This window comes from Anopheles maculipalpis, chromosome 3RL (genome assembly GCF_943734695.1).
Source record: "Anopheles maculipalpis chromosome 3RL, idAnoMacuDA_375_x, whole genome shotgun sequence".
In the NCBI taxonomy this organism is placed as follows: Eukaryota; Metazoa; Arthropoda; class Insecta; order Diptera; family Culicidae; genus Anopheles; species Anopheles maculipalpis.
The window spans coordinates 35,813,437-35,839,159 of NC_064872.1; the positions used below are offsets into that span (position 1 = coordinate 35,813,437).

The 25,723-nt window shown below is 43.7% G+C and overlaps 4 protein-coding genes across 4 annotated transcripts; 3 read left to right on the top strand and 1 right to left on the bottom strand.

The window, feature by feature from the left end:
• LOC126564787 (eukaryotic initiation factor 4A) lies at nt 1-6,157 on the bottom strand. The gene is made up of 4 exons (XM_050221893.1): nt 6,028-6,157; nt 2,330-2,564; nt 232-1,069; nt 1-154 (listed from the first exon to the last, which is right to left on the bottom strand). Exons 2-4 carry the CDS (start codon nt 2,562-2,564, stop codon nt 10-12), a joined length of 1,218 nt encoding a protein of 405 aa, XP_050077850.1. The 5' UTR covers nt 6,028-6,157; the 3' UTR covers nt 1-9.
• Nucleotides 6,158-6,527: 370 nt separating this feature from the next.
• On the top strand, nt 6,528-8,208 carry LOC126564492 (uncharacterized). The gene is made up of 2 exons (XM_050221554.1): nt 6,528-6,682; nt 6,753-8,208. The coding sequence occupies exons 1-2, from the start codon at nt 6,528-6,530 to the stop codon at nt 8,206-8,208; spliced, it is 1,611 nt and encodes a 536-aa protein (XP_050077511.1).
• Nucleotides 8,209-8,598: 390 nt separating this feature from the next.
• LOC126564309 (uncharacterized) lies at nt 8,599-11,352 on the top strand. Its single transcript, XM_050221311.1, has 9 exons — nt 8,599-8,880; nt 8,954-9,015; nt 9,081-9,151; nt 9,461-10,041; nt 10,115-10,335; nt 10,409-10,620; nt 10,695-10,805; nt 10,884-11,126; nt 11,212-11,352. Exons 1-9 carry the CDS (start codon nt 8,599-8,601, stop codon nt 11,346-11,348), a joined length of 1,920 nt encoding a protein of 639 aa, XP_050077268.1. The 3' UTR covers nt 11,349-11,352.
• Nucleotides 11,353-15,715: 4,363 nt separating this feature from the next.
• LOC126564412 (uncharacterized) lies at nt 15,716-25,167 on the top strand. Its single transcript, XM_050221453.1, has 3 exons — nt 15,716-15,809; nt 23,171-23,743; nt 24,088-25,167. The coding sequence occupies exons 1-3, from the start codon at nt 15,716-15,718 to the stop codon at nt 25,158-25,160; spliced, it is 1,740 nt and encodes a 579-aa protein (XP_050077410.1). The 3' UTR covers nt 25,161-25,167.
• Nucleotides 25,168-25,723: the final 556 nt, after the last annotated feature.

The window sequence follows — 25,723 nt, forward strand, 5'->3', positions numbered from 1 at the left end:
CTTCCGCAATTAAATCATATCAGCCAGATTGGCTGGCATTTCTTCGATGGTTGTGTTGTAGTGCTTCTCGATATCGGCGAGAACCCGCTTGTCTTGCTCGGTAACGAAGTTGATAGCAACTCCCTTACGACCGAATCGTCCACCACGTCCGATTCTAGAAACAAAAGCACGATTTCAATCAATAAGGATGGTTTGGAGGGCCATCATTCACCCACCCACACACACACTTACCTATGGATGTAATTTTCCCGAAGCGTTGGGAGATCATAATTAATAACTAACGAGACCTGCTGAACGTCGATACCACGAGCGAGCAGATCCGTGGTGATCAGTACACGCGACGACCCGGTACGGAACTGTTTCATGATCAGATCACGATCACGTTGCTCCATGTCGCCGTGCATAGCCGACACGGTGAACGTCTTCTCCGTCATCTGCTCGGTCAGCTGGTCGACCTTGCGACGGGTGTTGCAGAATATTACGGCCTGCGTGATCGACAGCGTATCGTAAAGATCGCACAATGTGCCAATCTTCCAGTCCTCATATTTTACGTCGACGTAGAACTGCCGAATACCTTCCAGCGTGAGTTCCTCCTTCTTTACAAGAATCTTTACCGGGTTACGCATGAAGAACTGGGAAACTTCCAGCACATCGGCAGGCATCGTAGCGGACAGCAGGATCACCTGTACGTCCGCCGGCAGCTTCCGGAACACGTCCTGAATCTGGTCCTTAAAACCACGCGACAACATCTCGTCCGCCTCGTCGAGGACGAACAGCTTGATGTCACCGGTGCGCAGTACGTCACGCGAGATCATGTCGTGAACACGACCGGGCGTACCGACAACGATGTGGCAGCCCTGCTCCAGGCGGCGCATATCGTCGCGGACGTTCGTGCCGCCGATACAGGCGTGGCACTGGGCCTTCAAGAAATCGCCCAGCGAAATCACGACCTTTTGGATCTGCGACGCCAGCTCGCGGGTCGGGGCCAGAATCAGCGCCTGGCAATTCTGAATCTCAGTCTGGATCAGCTGCAGAATCGCAATCGAAAATGTAGCGGTCTTTCCAGTACCTGTAATTTGAAGATGAAAGCAAAAATTGTTAATCTTCCATCAATATAGAGAATGAGAGGAAGGCACCAGAACCAGAGAATTCTGATGATAAGGTGTTTTGTTACACCATCTAGAGAAATTGTAGAACGCATATACAAACGTATGAACATGTTTATTTATAGGAACATACGTTTCCAAAGTAGCGTACTATCATTGATATTGCACCACTTTTTGAGGTAAGGAATGGATAAGAAGACGATTTTACCTATGTGTTCAAAAAATGATGCGACATTTTGTTTAAACATACGTTTTACTTTTACTTTTAAATTCCACAAACCAACACACAACACACAACAACGCGTGGAACACAACCATCAACAATAAAGCGGTTCGGAGTCGTAAAGTCTTTTCAGACCAACCATGAGGACAACTAGACAACTTATCAATCGAATTCAACAGTACAGCACAGTAGTTACGAGTCAGAACCTGTTAGGTTTGTTCTGTTCCTTCACGTGAATGACTGAAGCTAAGTTCGAATAAAATCACAAAATAGTTTTTGTGCACTTAAATTTTCCGTCCATGAGAATGTCCAAGCATGCACTCTAATCTATGTTTTCCTGTCCTGAACAACGCTCAAAGTAGCAACGCTTGTTAACAGTTGTTCTATTTGGGTATTGTCAAATCAGACCGTTCCCCTGTGGTGACTGACTATCCAACTACGTGGAATCAGCAAGTCTAATAAGCCAAGAAGTCAGATGAAAATTGTTTTTTTTTCCAGTGGTACTGGTACTTGATCCGCGATATTGTTGGGTAGATGGGGAAGACTCGACTGACAAACAATTCCTGCACAGAATAGACACGGTGATGCTTTTCTTTTTTCGTCGAAGTAGGTTCAAAGAAACTACCAGGATCGTAACGTTGCTTTCTACATATAAACTATTTCCGTTCCGTTCCGTTTCGGGAAAAATAGAACGTTCCCATCATTACAGCACAGCATGCTGGCCCGCTTAGAAATCGATAATATTTGAGGGTCTGCGAGCCATATCCCAGCCACATACCCATACTATAGACTATTGACGAATATAGAAAATGCTTTGACTCCGACAAATATATTGCCTGTTCTTTCCTTCCAATGCCAGTTGATCCCTGTTTTGCTCAGAATCCCACTCGCGCGTCCTTGTGTGTATGTTGTTGTTGTTTGCGTGACCACAAAAATATAAACGTACGTGTTTTCCCGCAGAAGACATTGCCCGCCAGCGGTACGCGGCGAACCAACTTACCGGATTGAGCTTGAGCGATGACATCGCGCCTCTTCAGGCACGGCACAATTGCGCGCTGCTGGATCGCAGACGGTTTCTCGAAACCGTATGCGTAGATACCGCGAAGAAGCTCTTCACGCAGACCCATCTGGTCGAAGTTGTCATACGACTCGTTCCAGTTCGACTCGATAACGCCGTCTGGGTTCATACCGGCGGGTCCATCGTGCGATTGTTGCTCCTGGCGGTTATCATCCATCTGCATTCATTCCGTTTTCAACAGCAAGGGTGCCCGATGGTTCCGAAAAAGAAAAGATCGATTTTATTTAGTAATTCGGTTACGATTGTTGCTCTCTCCCTCCCTCCATTTACGATTTAATTTCTTTTCCTATAAAAACGTTCCATAACTTTTTACACAGTCTTTTTCACTATTACACTTTATGTTATCTGTGTCTGTGCCTTACGTTTGCCAACTAATTTGTTTTCCAATTTTATCCAAACGAAAAGTGCCAATTCTCAAAAGTATAGGTGACACTTTTTAACAATTCACCGGTACAGTTTTCTTTGGCTACTAAGTTGTGCACGATTTTATGTGTTTTGGTTTTGCTTGCCACAGCAAATTAATGTCCTTCAAACGCACAATCATTAAAATGTAGAAACTTGAAGATTGCGTGAAAGAGAAAGCACCGGCCCACGTTTAGCCTCCTTTACAGCGCATGGGATGACTGTATATTTCATTTATAATCCACGTTTGAGACATTCTACTCATATTTAGCACAGTCAGGGAGTTGTAACGGCTTAAAGGACACCATCAATGAATACATCGACCTTGACAATAGTAAAACCTAAGGTGTTGTAAATCGCCATTGTGCCTTTCCTCTCTGCTTGATTTGTTTTGCAAATGTGCAAATCAAGAGAAATTTAATGATGATGATGATCCAACCTCATCCCCCTACATAGGTTCGAAGTTATGTTAAAGATGCTTTAAGGTTTATTATTTTTCATGTTCAGCAAAGCTTCAATCGTCACACATTTCTGGAAGCGGCGTTGACTCCATGCAGCACAAACTACGCGTCCGCCGCTCATGATGACGTATTATTTATTGTACCGTGGTTCGAATGAGTAAGCGCACAGAGGAGCTGTCTCTTGCTGCTATGGATAAAATCACTAAATTTTCAATTGCTTCTAATTCATCAGTAATGACAATATTCTTCGTAGATTTACATTACATTTACACCCTTAGCTATATCCGTATTTCGCGTCACCGAGACGGGGAATCGTCGAATTCCATTTCAAAAGTTATCAAAATTGCACATCAACACGCAATTCTTTGCACTAGTGGGATGTTTAATTTCTTTATCTAAAAAGAAATATTCATTACACCCACCGAGAGTTGTACACAAACTTGACTGCGTGTGTTTAAAATACCTTTTTTACAACAAGAAAACTATTACAAAATCTCTTTTCGCGTGCTGTTAACTTCGTTCTGTCAAAGTTGTCTAAGCATGGCAAAGCCACGAAGATACGGAATAGCTTTTCTACCATGACTCAAACCAGAGCGAAAGAGTGCAAGAGAGAGAGAGAGTGAGAAAGAGCAAAAAAGAGATGCATTGCTCCATTGAAATGGATCGAGAACACCTGCTTTCTCTTTCGCACTACGGGTTTGTCGTATCAAAATACCGGCCGGGGAACCAACATCCGTCTATATACCTCACTAGCTGTCACTTTTGTAGCACAATCTCTATCTCTTTTGCTCGTTCTTTTCTACATCTTTCGTTTCGCTTCTTTACATGACCAGGCCTGGTTTCTTCGTCGTGCTCAAAGATTATTCCCCGTGATGATTTTTAGTAACACACGAACAAAGTTTTCACAATTTTGCAAATTATTTTTCCAGTTCGATGTGCTAGAAAAAAATATTCGTGAACTGGCATACCAAAAGCACTATCTGCTTGAATATGTATGAGTCACAAGCCAAACATACGGGAAATGCGGTCACTATTGTACATTTCTTCCATCTGACCAATGGAAACGACGATGACTAACCCGGACCTCCTTACACTGCAGTGATGCTTTATCGGCCTGCCTTGCCTAGCAACGTGACCGAAATGAATCCTATTCCAAGGAACTATTTCCACTAGAAAAATAAACTGGGGAATCCGTTATAAAAAGATATAAACTAGCGCTTGATACAATGCATTTCTGCCAGTTGAGGCTATATGATAGTTACATCTGCAGTCTCTTGTAACCATACTACCATTATTGTCAAGAAAGAATATACTTGTCTAGCTGGTTAAAAAATTACTGTATCGAAAAGCCTCGTCTCCGCCACACAGTACTACTCTGCTGCTGGTGATGACAATGACCTCGAAAACGGTGACTTAACGTTCGCTCCGAAATAATCCAACCTTCCCAAAAACAAAACTCTACAATATGTTAAACTACAGTACGGTACACAACATATGCACCAGTAATTCCTCGATAACGGTACATAAAAAAATCAACGATGATGACTGCACCAGCATGGAGAGGCTCTATTCTCCCCCCGGACCAGAAACAAAGCCATCCGACTCGAATGAATCGTAACTTTCCATCGTTTGTTCTCTGTTTTACACTGCACCACGGGTCTATTGTTCTGTCTCGCTTCTGCTACCAGCGCTGATTGTACCATCCAGCAAAACCTAACCTCACAAAATGCTGTTCGTTCCATCGAAACGGGGTCGGTATGCTGCCGTTGCTCTTTCTGGACTCCCGTTGTCTACGACATCGTTTAAACAGCACTTTTTTTGTTTATTAACGTATTTGAGTTATGTTTCTGAGACACAATTTGCTGAGGATGTATCCTGCTGCCTTCTTGTTGGTGGTGCACCGTTGTCACTTCAATGGCCGTCGACTACGAAGGCTTGCAACGAGTAATTTCTAATGTCATTATCAAATCAAGCTGGTGGGCAATACGCGATCGTGAAAAGCGCTAAAATTAGCGTTCGGCCGTATCATCATCAGCTTGTCTCATTCCCAAAGCCCAAAGGACAATCGCGATATGTAACAAAGGAAAACACGATGATCGTGCGTGATGATATTGAACCGTGTGAGCTGATGCACAATAGGCCGTAGCTCATTTGTTCTTTTGTGAAAGGCGGACAAATTCTTAACAAACAGCCTTAAAACCTGTTACCGCTGCTTGTACGCTACCCCTGCATAGCACCAAAGAATTATTTCTCGGTACGTATATATTTCATGCATTTGGACCATTCTCCCACCAGTGCGCACTGCAACTGCGCCCTATTGGAAGGCAGGCGCTGGAAGCTAGAATAAAAAGTCACATTATTCGCAAGCGATTCGATTGTACGGCGGGGTTGGGCACGTAGTTGCCGATAACGATACATCCGCCAAAAGTTTAATGCACCGCTTTCTAGCCGCCTTAAAATGTGATCCGAAATCTACGATTCCGCCGAAGTCCAAACGTGTGCGGGAGAGGATGGGAGCAGTTAGCCGTCTTCCAGAAACACGGAAAGACCAGGCGCAATGACAGCGCCGCGTTTGCATGGTGCCTTCGCGGCGCTTGCTCGCCCGCCCCGTTTCGTTGGGAGGCATAATCTTACAATTGCGATTTTAACGCTTAAATCACCGATATTTCGTTCGTATTCGTATTGCTGCCGATTGGCGCTGGTTTCCTCTCACTTTTGCTACACTTTTCGACCCAATTTCACCCGTTTTACACGTACGTTTTCACGATTGAAGTTTGGCACTTTTATACACGTGCTGAATTGGATTTTTATAAACCAAGCGAAAGGTCGCCATATTGTCAGATTTGCAGCAAGAAGCGGTCGGCAAGCAGCTTTTAGGCGCGAGGGGTGGGGATAGGTGCGAGAAATGGCGAAATACAGGTGGCTCTTTTCGCTCGTGTCGGGCGAAAAGGGATAATTTCGCCGAAACCGCGCGTTTGACGTTTCCTTTGACAATTGAGGAACGGGATTTCGTTCCAAATTATAGCACAATTAAATTAAATAATTATTTGCATTTTAAATTAAATTTACACAATATATTTGAGCTACCATTTCATGTGTGGGATACACATAAAAAAAAGAATTTTTCAAACATCAAACAGATCGTATATTCGCATATTCAACGTCAATTTCCAATCACCAAGCAAACAGTGATTTCCTCCAGTCATATTTTTTGCAAATTAGCCTTGGGACGAATTTTGAAATTAAATATTTTAAACATGGAGTGTCGAGACTTTGTTTCCCGCGAACCTTATCGCTCCGAAAAGGAATTGCTGAAGTCTATCAAAAAGAAACAAAAATATTCACTGGAAAACAATCTTTCCAACTGCAAAGCGCTTTTGCGTCGGCAGGTCGGAAGAAATGGCGATAATTTGTAGGTATTCGTGTAATATGGAATATATTTTTGAGATTATCTCTTCCTGTACTATTTCTTCTGCTTACAGATATGATTTGCTGACACGTTTAGTCTCTAATTTACTCGATACAACACCACCTGACGCAGTTGATCATTTTGAAGAGTATTGCCGATTATCCAAAATCGATTTCCTTTCTCCGGACCGCCGATTCTTGCATTCTTTCGAGCAGCACAAAAAGAACGATTGTACAGTGCAGAAGCAAGCACTATTGGCTAAAAAAACTCTGACCGCTTTAGCGGCGGTTGAAAACGAAAATGTTTGCTATCATTCGAAGCTTCGTCTCTTCGTTCAAAATGGTTTAAATACGATGGGCTTGGATCTCCCGCGCGGATATGATTACTTTATCAGCGCACAAATTGCGCAAACCCTTCGCAATAATCCAAATGCTACGTCGTGTGAGTTCTGGGGCATTGTGAGAACGATGACTAGTGCTTATTACGTACTGGAGGCGAATCTTCGCGACAAAAGTGTTGAATATTGCCAGTATCAGGGTGTGATAGGAAAGCATCCGGAAATTATAACCGACATCATTGACACGGTACTCGAAAAGACTCTACATCAAACAAGGTCGCTAAGCATTTTGCCAAAGCTGACGGCTGAGTCATTGGAAAATTTGGCACAAACGATGGTGAATGAACTACTCGCAAAACTGCAGCTGGTGGATAAAGAAATTGAAGAGCAATACTGTCGTCTCGACATTGCTTCCCTGCTTACCGTGTTGATTGAGCGTTTGCCATGTATTTCCTCCGCAGGCTCATCGGAAGAGTCTTTCTCCGCGATGCTAACCGATCCTTGCGCCTCTTCACGCTCGTCCGTACAGTCTACTGCATCAATGCTGCGCATTCGACTCGAACGCATACAGCTTGAAACACGACTAAACAGTCGAAAGTATTGGGTGTGTGAAAATCCACGCACCAAACCGTGGCAAGAACTACCAGACACTTCCCTAGAGCAGCTAGAAGCTAGCGAAGGGTTACGAATATTTTTGCGCGGCAATTTGGAAGCATCGGTTCCACATATTGTAAAGAAATTCTACGGTGTGGAGAAAAATTTATTGCGTGCAATAATATGTAAAATCAGCTCTCATCGCGATTGCCACATCGATGGCTCGGAGACAAACATTTCACTTGTCCGGTGCCTTTCGGGAATGTATTTTTTCGGGACCGGTTATAGCCAGGAGTTGCTGCAGGAACGAGCCGAGCGTTGGTGCGAACGGAAGGAACAAGGCATGCAGTACTGGCAATCGGAAACGTGGCCTGGACTCTGTACATTCAACGATGGAGAACAGTTTCGTTGTTATTACAGTGGATGGGGTATGGAAAGGGGAAACAATTGGTACTGTCCGATTGTGCGAGTACCGAAAATGGCTTGCGAGTACGAAGATACCCCGGCACGAAACAGTGACATCTCACAGCGCAGCAATGAAGAAAATAATATTGGCGATGTACTTTCAAAAATATCTTCCAGAGACTCTTTAGAATGATTCAAATTCTTTTTTTATATGCAAAATTAGAATGAACGGAAATAAATGCACCTGAACAACCAGCAAAAAAAATAAAAGTTATGCAAACCGCTTTGTTAAATTTGCCGCGAAAACGAAATGACAGCTACAGCAGCGGCGGTTCAGATTGTGCAAATAGCGCCCTTTTTGACGTGTTGTCAGTTGATAAACGGGACGCGGCTTTGTTTACACTTTTTTCCAGTGTTGAGCCGCAAGGATACTGAAAAGAAAATCCGCTTGCTTCAGTAGCACAAAAAGAAAAACAGCTGCTGGTGCTCTCCCACGGCGGGAGGAATGGGTGTTACTTCCGGTTCATACTTCCTCCCCAATCGCAGTTCGATCAGAAACCAATAAATCAAGGGGAGAAGATTAATGATGGTACAGCCGACCGTAATCACGCCACCCTTACCATCGCCAACAGCAATAATAACGTCGGACGAAAAGATGCAAAAAATCGATCGTAATATTGTGTTTCAGCTGGACAACCGTGAACGAGGCTACCGGACGCGACGGATACGACGGATTGGGTCGATAATGGCGCCAACAACGACGCTCATCAGCGCTGGCTGTGGCGAGCAAACGTTTCGCCAGCTTGCGATTGAGTTGGCCGAGCTAGGATTACTTGAGCGATTGAAAACGAGTAATCTCTGTGAGGTAAAAAGCAATGGAAGATAGTGAAGTTGGAACCGCTTTTAATTGCTTCTCCGGGTTTCTTTATATCATCTAGCCAATCGATGATCTGGCCAGCGAGACGGAGTCCGTGTTTAATATCGAACAAAGCCATAATGGGTATGTATGTCACGGAGATTCGGTGGGCCTGTTCGCTTATATCATATTCTATTCACTTTCCCCAGACGCCTGACGGCCACCGTGCAGACCAACAGAAGTGTTAATGTGTTTAAAACGACATCGATGCAAAAAGTTGGTAAGTAGGTAAAGGCTTAAACCCACGGCACACGATTCGAGATTTCAAAAAGGTTTCGGCTGAAAGGGGCGGGATTGCCGAAAACTTTAAGGCCGCGCGACTCAAGAGATTTCAGGATCAATCTGGCTTTGAGATCGCTTTTTGAGAACCTGGCGCGTACACAACCTACACTCACGGGTCAAAGGAGAAGGAACTGAAATCGCAATTTTAAGATTTATTTTTCTCATCGATTTCACCAGTTTTAAATTTCCCGTAGACCGGGGAATTAAAATTAAAGCATTTCCCTTTAATGATTTGTTTGCTTTCCAGCAAAATATCCCACTGGCGATCGATCCGTCTGGACGCTGGCATTCCACCCAACAAACGAGAACATTATCGCGTTCGGTACGCTCGGTGGTGCCGTATCGGTGTACGTGGACAATCGGCTTGCGGGCACACTGAACGAACCGGAACCGATCGGCTCGTTGTGCTTTCATCCGACGCTGAACTATCTGCTGCTAACCAGCATGAACGAAGTCATCTTTTGGGATTGGAACAACAACACCACGTACACGACCGGCATGTACAGCGATTGCAAGTGTCGGTTCCTGCACGTAACGCAGGATTTGCGACTAATTACCGGGATAACGCAAACGCGAACCCATCTGATGGCGGGCGTGGGCAAAAACGTGGAAGAGGTTGAACCGGAGTATCTGATGGTTTCATTCCTGCGCAGCGTTAGCCTAATGTTGGATAAGCTCGAGCTAACGCTGTCAACGCATGTTGACTATCTGCTACAGCTGGAAATGAATAAGCAGTGCCTTATCTGGATACATCTGCTGCAAACGATTAACCGAAAGCGGGGTGAAGTACGATGCTGTCCGACGGTTGGTCCTGCGGATAAGTGTACGGTAAGAATGTTCCCAGCGAATGAATCATCCTTTTCAACCCAGACTGATTCTAAAGCTATCATTTGTTTTACAGAAGTCAAATCTCAACCTCACACTCATGTCGTTGATCCGGAAGATAGATGCGCTGGAGGGTCGTCTGCTTTCGCACAACACGTGCAACACATCCCTCTGTATCACGCCCGTAATCAGTCAGCGGTTGTGGTCTCCGGGGGCTGTGCTCTTAACACAACCATTGATCTACTTCAGAAACATATGCCAAAATTACATTTGCCAAGGCCATAGAAGCTACATAAAGTAAGCACGAATTGCTCGACTCGAACTTTCGACCATCGTTATCTTAAGCGAATCTTTTTTTTCTCTCTCGTAGATATGTATTCGATCTCAGCCTGGTGGGTGAACTGCTGCGCAAAGTGTGTCGTATGCTGTATACTCTCGCCCCGTCAGAACTACCAGATACTTGGGACTATATTTCCCAGCTGTACGGAGCACCTTTGTCGCCTGAAAAACACTGCATCTTGCAAGCTTGGGACCTAGAATCGTTCCAGGGCGATGTGGATGATTTACCTGATTTTAAGGAAGGTATGTACAATAACAGAGGCACGAATGTTTGCTGTTTTCCGTTTTCCTTAAATGGTCATTTATCTGGTTTTCAGATTGGAAAAATGTGATAACTATCTGTCTGATCAACAACGATTCGAACGTTGCCATCTCACAGTGCGAACAGTTTATCGCTTCCGTACGGTTTCGCTCCGTGAATGAAATGGGTAAGTTAAAATTGAAAATTTAAAACCGATTTTGGTTTCCTTTCATTTCGTTGAATGTTTTACTTTTTTCTTACACAGAAATTAGAAGCCTTCGACGGGACAACTTTGGCGAATTGATCTATGCATTCAAGTTTACTGCCAGCTTCGTATCACTTTCCTTCTCACCATCCGGTCGGTACGTTGCCGTTGGTTTGCGGTGCCGCCGAAACCTCAAATACGCATACATTCTCGATAAGGAGACTCGCTGGCGGATAGGCGTCGGGTTGAACGTTCCGAACGATACGACCGAAGGTTTGGATATCGAAACAGTGTCGCAGAACGGTACGTTGAGTGGAGTGCTTGGCACGAAACACAATTGATAGTGACCATTCTGGTTCCGTTTTTGTTTTTGTTTTTTGTTTTGCAGATCGTGTAGGAATTAGACTGTGTCTACCACTCGATCCGGAAGACTACCTGGAGATCAACTGCATCAAATGGGCATCCCTACCGGGGTATGGTCTTTTGCTCGGATTGAAATCGAATTTCATTCAAGTCTGCCGGTAGTGTTCCAGCAACAGCTACAGTGAGTAGAAATGGGGAATAGGAAGGGAAGGTTGGTCGTGGAGGGATGGGTGAAGAAGCAACACAACATAACAAAAATATCCTCTTATTATGTAAGACGCACTCATATGATACTCAAACTCTGATCGGTCGATCAGCACTAGTAACGGTACACAAAGATATGAACCATTTTCACGATTTAAAGAAATGTATAATAAACCAAGCTGCGGGTCGGAGATTTCTACAATCCGGTCTCTAAAAGAAAACAAAGCCCTGTCCTGATCGCACGCTAGACTTGCATCCGATAGAAGAAAACATTACATCGTTACCGATTGATTTCGAGAAGCCGTGGTCTTCCGTTCGCCCATGATCCGATGAAAAAATTTAGGTTGGATCATCTGCTGAATTTATCGTTGTGAATCTTGGATTCATGGATCAGTGCACCTTTCTTGTACATACACCTGAAGTGGAGTAGATGCAAGAGATACCGTACCAGACACATAAGATAGATGAGAGTAGCACTACAATAGCCACCATGACAATGACGAAGTGCTCTTGCCATCCTTGGACGAAGTCATCAGTGCCATCAGACAACAGAAATGCAACAAATCAGTAAGCAGCGACACCGAGCGTGCTGGAAATGTATGCCGTTTTCAAGAATCTGATGATTATAAGGAGATCGGACCAGAAAAAACTACCAGGTGAATGCAAAGTGGATGTCATTCACGTAATGATAACTTCCGGGTCACCACATTATTGCCTATAAGATCCTGCCCCGCTAGCTCTTTGGCAGGCTTGCGCCTCTTGCTACATATTACATCAGAAGCTACCAAGCTGAATTTGATGGATGTTGATTGACCATCAACCAAATCTCTAATCTACGGGAGATCCTCCAGACATACCGGCGGCACTATAAAGGCACCCAGGCCTCTTTATCGATTTCAAGGCGGCCTACGTTATTCTATGCAAGGTGAGAGTGTCAAACATGCTATTAGAATCGTTTGAATCGCTTCGGGGACTCGGACAAGACTCCAAATCCTTAGCTTCGTGGATGACATCAACTACATCGGATGGACAACTGTGACAGTTTACGAGAGTTTGAAAGATTTTGATTGACGATCAATGCAGCACAGACAACATACCTGCTTACCGCAAGCTCTGACCCTGATAGAACCCGACTGGGCAGAAGCGTATCAGTTGAGCAGTTGTTGCTAAGAGCTTTCATTGGCTCTGCGTGCGAACAATGCGGAGATGAAACATTCTTATAAAGGATTCTCGCTCGGGGATAAGGCCCACTGCAGACCTTCTAGATACTGGTCAAGGTTTAGGGCCGTCGGCTAGATTGCCGATGCCTCGGTGGATTGATCCACAGGATCGCTACACCTGAAATTGGACGTATGAAGCCTTCTCTATCTGTGGGCTTTACTTATTGGATCGTTTGGCTTCATACTCATTACATGATCTGGTCGACTGGAGTCTATTAAGTCGATGCTGCTGATCAATAATGAAGCTACTCCATTATCCTCAGAGATATTTGGAAAACAAGCTAAGAGCCATTTGCCTGTATTGAACAGAGTCCATTTCTGATGAGTGGGACCGTATGTTACTAACATTTTATAAACCAAACCCTAATTAACTGCATCGGAACGTGTGTACATCGAGTGCACTTGTCGGATCACCCTTACACACCCCTTCGCTAGACGTGATAATCACGTGAAATGTAGCGCAAAACTAATCCCGCACCCGATAAGCCGGTTACGATTCTCCATCGATAGAGAGAACGCGAACCAAGCGGAATCACGTTTCCCCTACTCCAGTTTGAAGTGTTTCATTTTGTTGAAATCAGCGTATAATTCGTGTAAATAGGAAATTACTCAAGAAACTTCCAGGACCATCAATGAGCAAAAGATCTTGTACATATATGAGTCGCGTTTACACAATCAACGATCGAAAAATGCAACAGCGGCATGTGGTACATTTTGCAGCGTGCATTAACATTGTAACCCTAACAAACCGGAGATTATTTGCAAACCTATTTAGCAAAATTTACAACAGTTTAATCACACCATAGTACATTTTTTGGCGTGCTAGATAAGAGGGCAATTATTTAAGTTCCCAAAGACCCGCGAAGGCATCTTCTGAGGTTGTCTTATCGTGCGTTCCCGCTAACGACGGGTTAACGATGGATGCGGGCAAGGCAGCGCACCTTATCATCCGGTGTGTTCACACAATCTGTACTTTATAGGGTGGAACGTTGAACGATTGCAATAGCTCTTCCTCAATTGATTCGGTAAACAATTATCAAATTATTAATTGCAATCGGATTTAGCTTAACAGCTGTTTATGTCGTCGTACCTTCTGTCTACAGTCGCAAGCGCTCTTGTTTTTGATTGATAAGTGATACATAAGTTTAACAACTCATTCGTATAGGTACACACACACACACCATGTAAATCGTTTGTTGGAGCAGCTGATTTCGAGTGCGTAATTGGACCACCTACGAAACGACGCTGTTTCCTGCTGAAATGACGTTTATTTGTGTGATAAATTACTATCAAACCGATTCGATTGTTCGGAGATGCTACGATAACTATCGATCAATCAGGTAGCCCTACCTAATGGACTATTGGAACACAGCGCGACACGTGTTTAATGGAGCGCTTTTCGGGTCTTTACACATCTGGCTAGATAGTGTCAGCAGGTTTGTCACCATGAGATCTTCTAAGATCTTGTGCGCTGTACCTGCAGCTGGGTTGCAAGCCACACCCGTCATCTATCGATCAGTCTCAAGTGGTTATTGTTTTTGGCTTCTTAAATGTGGTCTCTAAATGTGGCAACAGCGCTTCTATGTGGCACGGTACAATTTCGGCAACATACCTTGAAGAGGGGGTATTTTGAACGGCAGAACGTTTCGGTTAAATCGTTACAAACATATGTTTTACTCATAAGTCGTACCAAATGTAGCAACGCGGGCCCTTTCCAGAGCAGAAACACAAACATCAGGGCATCCCTTCCCGCGTTTTTGTTGCTGCGTCGCACAAAATCAAGTTTTGATCGACCGAAGGCCATACGCACTCCAAACTACTTGAAATTCTTCACAACCTTCACTAGGGCATCCACACACTGGTGGCTAGTAGGCTATTTTGAGCCAATGCTTAACAATTTTGGAAACCCCCTCCTCCGGAAACGACTTGAGGGAGCTTTGAAGAGAAACAAAAAATGTGGTACGATATAATTTTATCACTCCAGACCCCTGGCATTGTTGGTCGTCGCGCCCTATCCCATGAACCCACAACACACACACAAATCTCAAAGAAAACAGAAAACGATGGCCACTTATGCGAAGGTACGTAGCTCTTTTTCTTGATAGCCCCGGCTATCATCATCAGCCGGTCGCTGTTTGATGTGAGATTGCAAATAGTTTATTCTTATTTATCGCCCTTTCCCGCCTATCTTTGTTTGTGTTCTATTCTGGGGGTCATTGTAGGCTTTGGCAAAAAGCGCACCGCAACACACAGGTCTGATGATCGTGGATGCTTCCCTAAAGATATCCTGTGATCCTTTAACCTATATCCGGTTCAGTTGCCATTGTCAGTATTATCTCTCCAATCGTCTCGTCCAATTGTTTCGGGTAAACATCTCAAAATGGTTTACCACACGGTGTGTTTTGTAGCCACTAGTAAACATCCGATCCCTGATGTACGCTGGCCTCATAAGCGCGATTGCTTTGCCACCAGAATGCACGGTGGGTGGGTGGTGGTAAGATGGGATAGGGACAACAGATAACAAACCACCATTCCTTTATCCCTCATTCCCTCTGTTCCGCTCGTTCCAAAACAGCTGTACCCCTACCGATTGTCGATGGTTATGCCTCGACGGGCGACAGGTCGCGTAGACTGCTCTCGCTACGGGTCAGGCGCGCAAACGATGTCTGGACGGCGTTCGGAATGGTGCGGTCCTTCGTGATTTGGAGTCGTGCGTTTAGTACCTAATCGGTGCTTCTCTGCGTCGGCCGCGCGCGTTTCGTTATCAACCCCATTCGAGGCGCGTGTTGTTTTAGGTGCCGTTCTGCTAACGACGACTTTTTTTTAATTTATTTTGTATTCTAATCATGTGGAGATTTTGGAAAAAACGCTAAAGGCCATCTAGTTTAAGGAGATAAATGATTCTGCGTGTGTGTTTTTTGTGGTTGTCGTACTGTCGTTCCCTGTGTACAATACGCTAAACCAATGTGATTTTAGTGCCATAAGGAAACAGTTGTCTACTCTAGTTCATCGACAGAATCCAAGTGTTTTTAAGCGTGTGAAAACGTTCAGTACAAGAGTGTGTTTAACATTTAAGCAGAAGGTGTCAAACATCACAGGCAAAAAATGGCGCAAAATAAACGGCTTCGGTATGTGAACAACGCGGACAACGTGGCGTACTACCATGTATACAAATACAATTCCTTGCAGCGATTAAATAGTAAGTATATTAACCACCAAACTTACTTACCAAAAATTAAACTGCATTTGTATGAAAATATCTATAAACAATTGTGACACCTATGGGCTCGCTTATTGTAAACCCCTTTCAAATGGATAGCCGGAAATCAGGCTAATCTCCATGACGGCTGGTCCAGATATAGAACCATTTTCACCAGGAGAAAATCATGGGTGTTTAATTATTGCACCGCAAACAAACCCTCGAGGTGAAAATTCGTGCGATGCATCGTTTGGTGCATTGCTTTGATGAGCTGCAATGGTTGGAGAGGATGCAATCACGCTGTAGGCAACCGTGTCGTGTATGCGTTCGCACCGTTTTGCGCTTCAGTTTCGCCAAGTGTTTTATGATCCAGGCTCTTAGTCATCTGACCTGAAGTGCAGCTATGTAGTGAACGACAGACCGAACCAACGAGACGCAGATGTTTTGTTTACGTGAGTTCTGGTACCCATCGACGCTGTTTCACACGGCAACAGATCACAGCGCGATAGGGCAAGCATTGGGGAAGGATATTATCATACAAATCCGGTAGCGCAGGCGGCACGGAAATCCTGTTCTGAAGCAAATTTGCATATGGTGGCGTGATTTAATTTATGGTAGACATTTATTTAGCAATTTTATTAGTAACCATGTCACCTTCAATGATCAGGTTTATCATTGCGCAAAAAATGCCGATGATAACCCGGAGGGTGACGTATTATGCAACTGCCGAAGTACGGCGGATGGTCACAGCGTGAACGGCGCACGGGCTCGGCTGTAGAATTCGATATGTTCGATGAATGCTGTTCGGGCGTGATCGGGAGCTGCTTTGAACGCAAACTTATCTCGAATAGGGGTTCCGTTTGATCAAGTGTAGCTTTGTGTTGTCCAGAGCGTTACGATAAGGATAATCGTCGGTAATAAAGGAACCTGCTAGCGATAGCGATACCCAGGCACCGCAAAATGCATTGAAAAGTGACAATGCAAGCAGAATTTCCTTAGTAGGATAATCGAGTATTACTTTCTAAATTTGATTTCATAGTTTGGGACCAAAATTTTCTTCTCATGCTTAGTATTTGACGCTGATTACGATAGATGAAATGAGCTGAGCTGATTTTACCCGCAATAAACTATTGATAGGACTATTTTTTTCCAGTTTACAATTTTTGTTAAAATCGAACCAAAAGAAGAACGCCAGAAGAATTAAAGGTTTTCGAAAACTAGGGCAGAAGCAGAAACTGAAAGGTTCGTTTTTAGTAGATGTTCAGGGTGTGAAAGATGCATTTTTTGTAGCCTTAAATTATAAAAAAATTGCATAATTTCAATCTGCATGTTTACATCAAACAAGAAATGTTTATTTGGAAAATCATGTTTTAAAATCAACATGGCTTGTGGGCAGTAAGTTGTTCAAAATTTAATTGTAAAATAACGTTAAACATGTTCCTCGAGTTTCACTTCCAAGACTGGTTAACTCAAATGCTTTACAATAACAACACATAATATTTAAAACTAGTAATCTTATTTAGAACTACTATTGTTTAAAAAATTACTTATCCGCTAAATTTGGACTATCAAATATTTCGCAATTGATTTATGGAGTTAATACATATGCACCTTTACACCGGATGTTCTTTGCTAGTTCGAGGGATCCTTGTCAACTCGGAGCCTCATGCGGTCAATCAGTCCAACCCTCTGGACCGATCCTACTACCTTACATGGTCGTCATAGGAAAAAAATAGTTTTCGACTTATTACATACCCAGCAAGACCAAACCGAATGGAATAAAACTTAATGAGTAATACAACAAATATTCGGAAACAATCCACAATAAACTGAGCCTGTTCAACAGAGTCCCAAAACGAGGGAATTGAATATTAAGTATATAAAATGAATTAACTCTCTTTTTAATAGAATATTAAAATAAACAAATATCAAAAGTATAGCCCAGTCGTACAAGTATCGTTGAAAACATTATTCTTCAAAAATATTTATTCCCACATTTAAAAAATAATCGCAGCCTGTTGTTTTCAAATCGCGCCCATGAAGCTTTCGCATCAACCCTGTTCCTGACCTGTCAAACCGATCTGTCAGATCAGCTCGTTTCGCAAGGGCAGCAAACTAAGAGTGGCAGTGAAGTAATGAGGGAGCAGGAAGGGGTTTGTTTTGAATACCACGCGATATGGAATTGGATCTTTTTTGTACTGTTGTCCACCACGCGCAAACGAACAATCGAATCAGTTCTTAGTTGCGCGTTGCGTACGTACTTTCCCTGGTCTGAGTGACTCTGGTACCTTTCTATTAGTCCGGAGAGCTTTACCTCAAACAAGTGCTTCGGCGGCGTGTGTGCGTAGTAGTTGCGTGAAGGGAAACGGTTCCCGTGCGATGGTGCACTACGTGGTGCGCGTGGAATCGAGCATTGGCTACGAGCTAGGAGATAAAGAGCAGCAACGTTCACGACACCGGAGACAAGCGTACACGTTTACACGGGCTAGTGTGTCGTTGCACAAAGCAATGGAAAAGGCATGGCTTTGTTTGTCTGTGGAGCGCTAGCATTTTCCTAGTGAGCTACAGTCGGGAGTGCACACAGTGATTGTGGAAAAGCAGAATTACAGAGTGTATCAGGAATTCTATCTGCACCCTTCACAGCATCAATCGAAACCGTGTTCCGTGTGACAACAGCAGGTAGTTGCGATATTTCTCAATCGAAAAATGATGAACATGTAGTTGAGTACTGTCACACCTTCCGGAGGCTCAACGACGTACTCTAGTGGCTCTGATATAGTGGCGCGAGATAAGACAGTCAGGCAGATATCACGCAGGCACGAAAACATCTCACCCCTTTGCTTGGTTTATTTCCTCCTCTGGTGGACAAATAGAGTGCAAAACGTACAGGTTGTGATACGTTTCTGGTCCGGTGTACAGCAGTTTAGTTCTATATCTATAAAAAAAACGAGACAATAAGGAATTTCCACAATTTCTAAATATATACCTCGTTTAGCTACCGTGTGGGATGCAGTGCAGTGATTTAATACTGTAGGACAAAACATTCCTTAATTGAAATCCGATAAGAAACGTAAAAAGTCTACCAAGCACGGTGAGATGCATGAGTTCGGTGAGCAAAAGTCAAAAATTGTTTTATTTAGACATCCGTTTAACATCCCTTTACTTACATACAAATGTCGTGTTTTCTCTGTTCCTTTATTAACACTTTAAATCTCGAAATAATAACGTGTGATTTTGTTGCAATAATAAGCATCATCATCTACTTCTCCATTCATTCCATCATTAAGAGGGTGGAAAGAATCGATTTCATTTCATTAAACAGGTTTGCGAGTGATGCTCAACGAACCATGTCGAATAAAAAAAAATAGATGATTCTACGAACGACAACGATATCGAATCTCATCCACACAACAGGCGGTCGGGGGATGATGATGTTATTATGTGGCAACCGATGCTCCACAATGAAACACTAACAAGATGCGCTCGATGATAAAAATAAACCCCATTGCTGTCTTGTCATCGTTCACTACGCCCCACCCTTAACCACAAGTTCGCAGCGGGGTGATCACCGTTTCGTTGGGGAAATTTCGTTGACTATTATTGTTGAAAAGCATGGCCAGGGCGTCGTTTTATCAAGACCAGGTCAACTGGCTACACTGGATCGTACCGGATGAATCGAATGGTCGGGAAATTTAATCGAATGAAACAATTGGCATGGCTGGGAAGATCGTCCACACAGAGACGACAAAGGAGCAAATCCTTATGCCCACTGCTTGACAACAACATGCCGGACGTTATGGAGGTTTGATTAACAAAACACCCATAAGATAGCGACGGAGAAAATGTGAGATTTGTTTATTGCTAATGGGAAGATAAATTACTCGTGCAACAGCATGCAGCGTGGGTATTACTGCAAGATGTTCCTAGGAAAACAAGCGCTGGTGAATATAGACTTGGCCTTGGGGCGGGAATGGCATTGAGCATGTTGACGAGACCTCTTCGAGCACAAGGTCTAATAGTAGATAAATTTCCTTGCAATAAGTGGCTTGTTCGTTGGACCGTCATAATTAATTATAAATAAATAAGTGGCTTCTTTGACTAAAAGACATTTTTCAAGACGAGTTCCTTAGAACAATGAGGCCTTTTTGACTGCAAAATTTCTTGGTAGATAAAACGACCCTTCAACGAAGAGGGATCTTCCATGACAAGGTTTTTTGGGCGACGAGGCCACGATGGATGGCGAGACTTCTTTAATTATGGAGCCTGTTGGTAGCTGAAGGTTTGGCAACGAGTATCCTTCGACTACAAGGTCTCTTTTCAAGCGAGAATGTTGGGACGGCTAACACTTTTCTACTATCATGTCTCTCGGTAGTAAAAGACCCTTGACTTAAGTTCTCTTCTATCACGTGGTTTGGTCTTTGTAACTGTATTGCATCTTAGTAGTTTGAGACCTTTAAATCAAGAAGCATCTTCCAGTACAAATCTATTGAGAAGGTGAGGCACTTCCATAACAAGGTTTCTTGAATAATTAGGCCTTTTCAACTATAAGGTCTTCTGTAAGGCGAGGGCTTTGCTATTACGAAGTCTCTTGGATGGCAAACTTTATTAGGCGCAGATTACAAAAGTCTATTGAACAGTGTCATGTTTCGTGGTGAGATTTCTTGTATGATAAGGCCTTTTTCGACTCAAGGTTATTGAAAGAAGAGGCCTCTTTCATTATGGAGATTCTTGAATGGCATGATTTATTCCATTATGATCTTCGTAATCTAAGGTGTGCTATCGATTGTCCTTCAACTATAATATTTTTTTTCACACGAGGTTTTCTGGACGACTAGGACTGTTTGACTAATTTGTCTCTTGGAAGTAAAATAACTTTGAACGATCGCTGGAAGTAAAATAACTTTGAATGATGTTTCTTCTAATACAAGGTCTTTTGGATGATGCGGTAGACAAAGAAACTTGAACGACTAGGTATCTTCCATAATGAGCTTTCTATAACAATTAAGCCTCTTCTACTACAAGGTATATTGGACGAAGAGACCTCTTCCATTACGAGCTCTTTTCAATGTCATGATTTATTCCATTATGGCCATCGACATCGTCTACAAAGTTTCCTGGACGACGCGGCCTCTTCTACTACGGAGTCTTAACGAAGCTTGGATAATGATTCCTCTTAGGTTCTGCAAGCTTCAGATGGATTTTTCAGTCCTATGGACGGCTTGAAATATTTGATCACAATGTTTCTTAGTAGAAATACTGACGAGGGTTCTTCAATGACGAATTTTCTTTAATGACTAAGTTTCTTCCATTTCGAGTTCTCTTGGTTGCTGAAATTATGCCAATCCATATCTTTCTGCTATAAGATCTATCGTTAAGGATTCTTTCCATAACAAGGTCTTTTGCAGCATGGCTAGGCCTATACGGCTACAAGTTCTTTTGGACGACTGAGCTTCTTCTTTGAAGTGAGTCATTCTTCTTTGACTTTTAGGTCTTTTGGACGACGACCACGAGGATTTCTTAACCATTAAAAGCTCTCTTGGGAAAAGTTAAAGCCTTGACAACGAGTTGCTTTTGGTCATAAGACCTCTTTGTAGATGAAGACCTTCTGACAATGAGCCCTTTACGAGTACAAGGCCACTTTTATTATATTCCTAGTTGACGAGAAGGTCTTTTGGAAGATAAATCATCCTGGAGGATAAGGCTCCTTTGGAAAGTTAGGATACTTTGGAGCAAGGCTAACGACAGCGGCGTATTCCGCCGGTAGTTAAACCCACCACTGCGCACATTACCAGAACCACGTGTAAGCTTTGGTGGGGAAGACATTTAATCGATGTAGCATGGTGCGAGAATAGCATTTTCCATCTATGAACAACAAACAAACGAACCATCCCGTTGATCCAAAAACGAGACAATGTAACGGAATGGGCTCATAATTTTGGCACACGTTCACGCTATAAATAATAGTACCGCTGTATGCTTTTATGTCCCATGGTCAAGGGCGCAAGTACGCGCAATATTGCCGAGCGATGGTGTTTTTCTTTTCGATGACCTTCGCATTTGTGCTATCAAAAACGCCGCCACCGTTAGGTAGAAAAAAAATTGTACATAAGTATGTACGGCACAAGCAGATCCCAAGCCCTTCTTTCCTGGTGGTGAAGCTTTGCCACTATGGAACTTGATACATCTGTCGGTGAAGGCAACGTGAAGTGAAGTGTTTAACAATCGCGTGATTTAAGTAGAATGCCTACAAACTTTGTATTTATCTTTCCTGCACTTTCTTTTGAATTGGTCCTGCAAAACCTCTTTCGATGAAGCCTTTACATAATTTCATTGGTTTATAATTTCAAATAGTTTCAACGATACGGATTGGTGCAGGGCTTATAATTCTGTCTTCCGTGTTGCATCAGCGACATTGTCACTTGCTGTGCTTCTTCTTCGGTTGTGCATATATGTCGTATTTTACTAATATTTACAATCTCGAATACCTACCTTGAAGGTGGGTATTGTGGGGTGGAAATTGAAAAAATGGTGTGTTTTGCGCTCACGTAACATTCGGCTCTCCCCGTGTGCGTGCCACAGACAGAAAGGTGTTTTCGTTGTGCGATAACATTCAATTAGGAGCTGTCTTCGTTGCAGTACGTAGACAATTTAGAGCTCAGTTAGCAAGCGATGAAGATACTCCGTACCAGGCCATCACACTTCCTACAGGTGGGAACAGTTTGATCATCACCGGAACATGCACACCATCGACATGCGGCAAATGGCCCGGCATGTGCTACCACGTGCGTGTAATAATGCGGTTTTAAATAACGATCACGCTTGCTGCTAAATGACTCTTCCACCGTTACGGACGTTAAGAGCTTTGGCGCAGCAGAACTCACACACACGCACGTAGAGAGGATTTGATTACAGAAGATTTTCTGTTGGACCATCACCCAGTACACGATGACGATGACGAGTCGCTGTCGAAGACCATCCCCATTTGGTTGTTGGTTTGCTGATCTGCTGATGATGATAACCGCGGCATTATATTGCCTCGATCCAAAATGAAGTCATTAGTAGATCGGTGGTCTACACCACAGCAGACGTACAACAAGGGAACGTTTGTCTTATCGCGCCGTTTTAAAAATCGGGTGCATGATTGGGACGTGGCTTTCCAGCCTATTTAAGTTTTGTTTTGATGATGACACAGTTTCTATGCATCGTTAATTTTGTTCGCCATTTGCGCAGAAAATAATTCATTTTACTATAATTATTCATGGTGGTGGTTTAATCGTACAAATAAGCTTTAACTATCTCTTCGCATTGGAAATATCTTTCCATCTCGCTAATAAAATTAATTTCGCTTCCCATCCCCACAGAGAACAAAAGCATGCACGGCGTCAAGCGTGTGGTTGCATTCTGCATACTGACCGCCATCCTCCCGGCATCGCTCATCATTCTGCCGCTCTACCTGCGACACACGGTCTTTGCGGACGTCGTGTATCCGATCGCCGAGTCAGACATTATCGAAATCCGCGATGGAATCTCGTCCGTGTTCTGCCAGAAGCATACGTTGCAGATGAACAGCACGTTCAACGCGTTCCAGCTTGATCACGAGCCGGAAGTGTCGAAGAACAGGAAGCATATACGGTTGAAAAAATCAATGTCCCTGCCGGATGATACGCTCGAGTATTGGGGGTTCTATCTGCTAAAGGGGGCCACGGTAGCGTTGAAAGTTTGCTCCCGGTACGATGGGTCACGCATCCTGGTGGTGAAGGGTGAACGAAATCTGCGTACGTGTGGTTTGCTCGAGCACAATAGCAATAAAATCGATAACTACCTCAACAAGGAGCACGGCCAGGTGCTGGTAACGTTTGAATCGGCCGCCGAGTTTATCGAGTATTCGGGCGAACAGCGAGGATCTACCAATTTACCTGCCGATGGAAATCATGGTAAGTAAGTGAAAAGTAAGGGCGTATTGGCGGTAATGCGACAGCGGCGCCGATCTTCACATTAGATACCGGCATGACCTAGTAGGTCGTTAAGCTAAGAAGCTGTTAAGCTATCATTGCAGACCAGGTGGAGAGAAACAAATCAATTTGACGCTCTCCAACATAAGTTTTCTCGAAAAGCCGTTTAAAATTTGATAGCTTTAAATTATTATTTCTAATCTGTATCTAACGGTACATTTGATTACGAAAGCTGACTGACTGAGGATTGAGATTGTGAAGAATAGCTGTTTTACAACCAAGTCTCCTATAATATTAGTTTTGTTTATGTGCCTTTTTTATTGCAGGTGGTGAAGACCTGACGGAAGAGCGCCCTTCGCCGGAAGAATCTGCCTCGATGCTGCACCGTGTGCACACCTCTAAAGAGCCCCGTACACAACACACCCGTACCACAGACAACGAGCTCGACAGGCGGACAACAGCCACGTACGATACCTCGGCAAGAAAAGCACATCACGCCACAACGAAACGCATTGGTCGCCCGGTGTCCGTTACGATCAAGAGTGTACCAACACCCGCCAGCACGACCACAACGACCACGACGACGACCACCGAAGTGCCCACCAGTACGACCGAAAATCTCGTCAAGAAGTATCGCAACTTCCGCGCAACCGAGGCAGGACCTTTGGCGGAAGCCTCGGTGGATGATGGTGGTAGCGTTCAGCATCGAAGGCGTCACAGTCACAATAAAACTGGCCACCGGCAACAATCGGACCCGGTCGCATCGAAGCACCACACGGAACAGATTGTACAACCGGACAGTGTGGATCGATCGGAGCAGCCAAACGGTAAGCAGGAAAAGCGTCGCCGCCGGAGACGTGACCTGGTATACGATCGGGCGATCCATCACGGTGGTACGGCAATGAACTATTCCAACAACACGTCCGACTCGGTGTCGAGCTTCGAGAACAGTTTGCTGTCCTGCTACGATGGGGATATCCTGCTGGCCCACAGCTTCCCACCGAGCAAATCGTGTCAGAGCGTCAAGTATCTCGAGGGTGCGTCGCATACGGTTACGAAGCATGAGGTAGTATCGGATGGGTATTATTATTACATTTTCTACAGTGATAATGATTACGTGCAGAACGATATCCATGCGATGTTTGATATCTACAAGCCGACGTTCCAGTACTCAAACATATCGGACTCGAAGGCTTGCATTAATAGTACGCACTGTTCGTTTCCGATCACTTTCTGGTCGAATGAGCGGGTAATTGTGGAGGTACCGACCCGGGACGGTATTGAGCACGAGGAGGACGATATTACGCTGCTCGTATCGACGTGCCATCCGAGGATGGCCATCTACATAATCTTTCCCGTTAGCGTACTGATACTCGTGTTGACTTGTGCTTTCCTGTAGGGCCGGAGATGTCGTGATCGACAGTGAGGATAAGCACAACGTTGGCTAGGTGCCATAAAAATGATTTAGTCACCGTGTTTTGTTCCGAATCGTGGAATTCGTTAGTAATTATACGTTGAAATGTGCAATACGACGCAGTCTAGCGTGGCGTAGTAATATCGGCTCATTAATATTAAGTACATTCGTTTATTTTGCAACCAGGTAGGGAACATTTGCTGCAAATACTTTGTATTTGTAAATGAATTGCACATATAGGTGATTTAAAATTGACACCAGTAGGATAGCCAAAAAAAAAAACAGAACGTTTTATCACGGTTTTATTTTATCAAAGCGATGATTTGTGCAATACGATAAGATTGATAAGGCCCTAAAGAATCTTGTTCATTGATTGGGGCAGATTATTAAGCCAAAAGCGAAACTGCAATGAGGAGTACAACAAGCAAATCTGTAAGCATACACACATAGAAAGACATATATTTTTACCCTTTTTTCTTACGTGTTTTTTTTAAGTTTTGGGATAAAAATAGATGTAATACGTGTCCAATATGGCGGAAAAGGCTAAA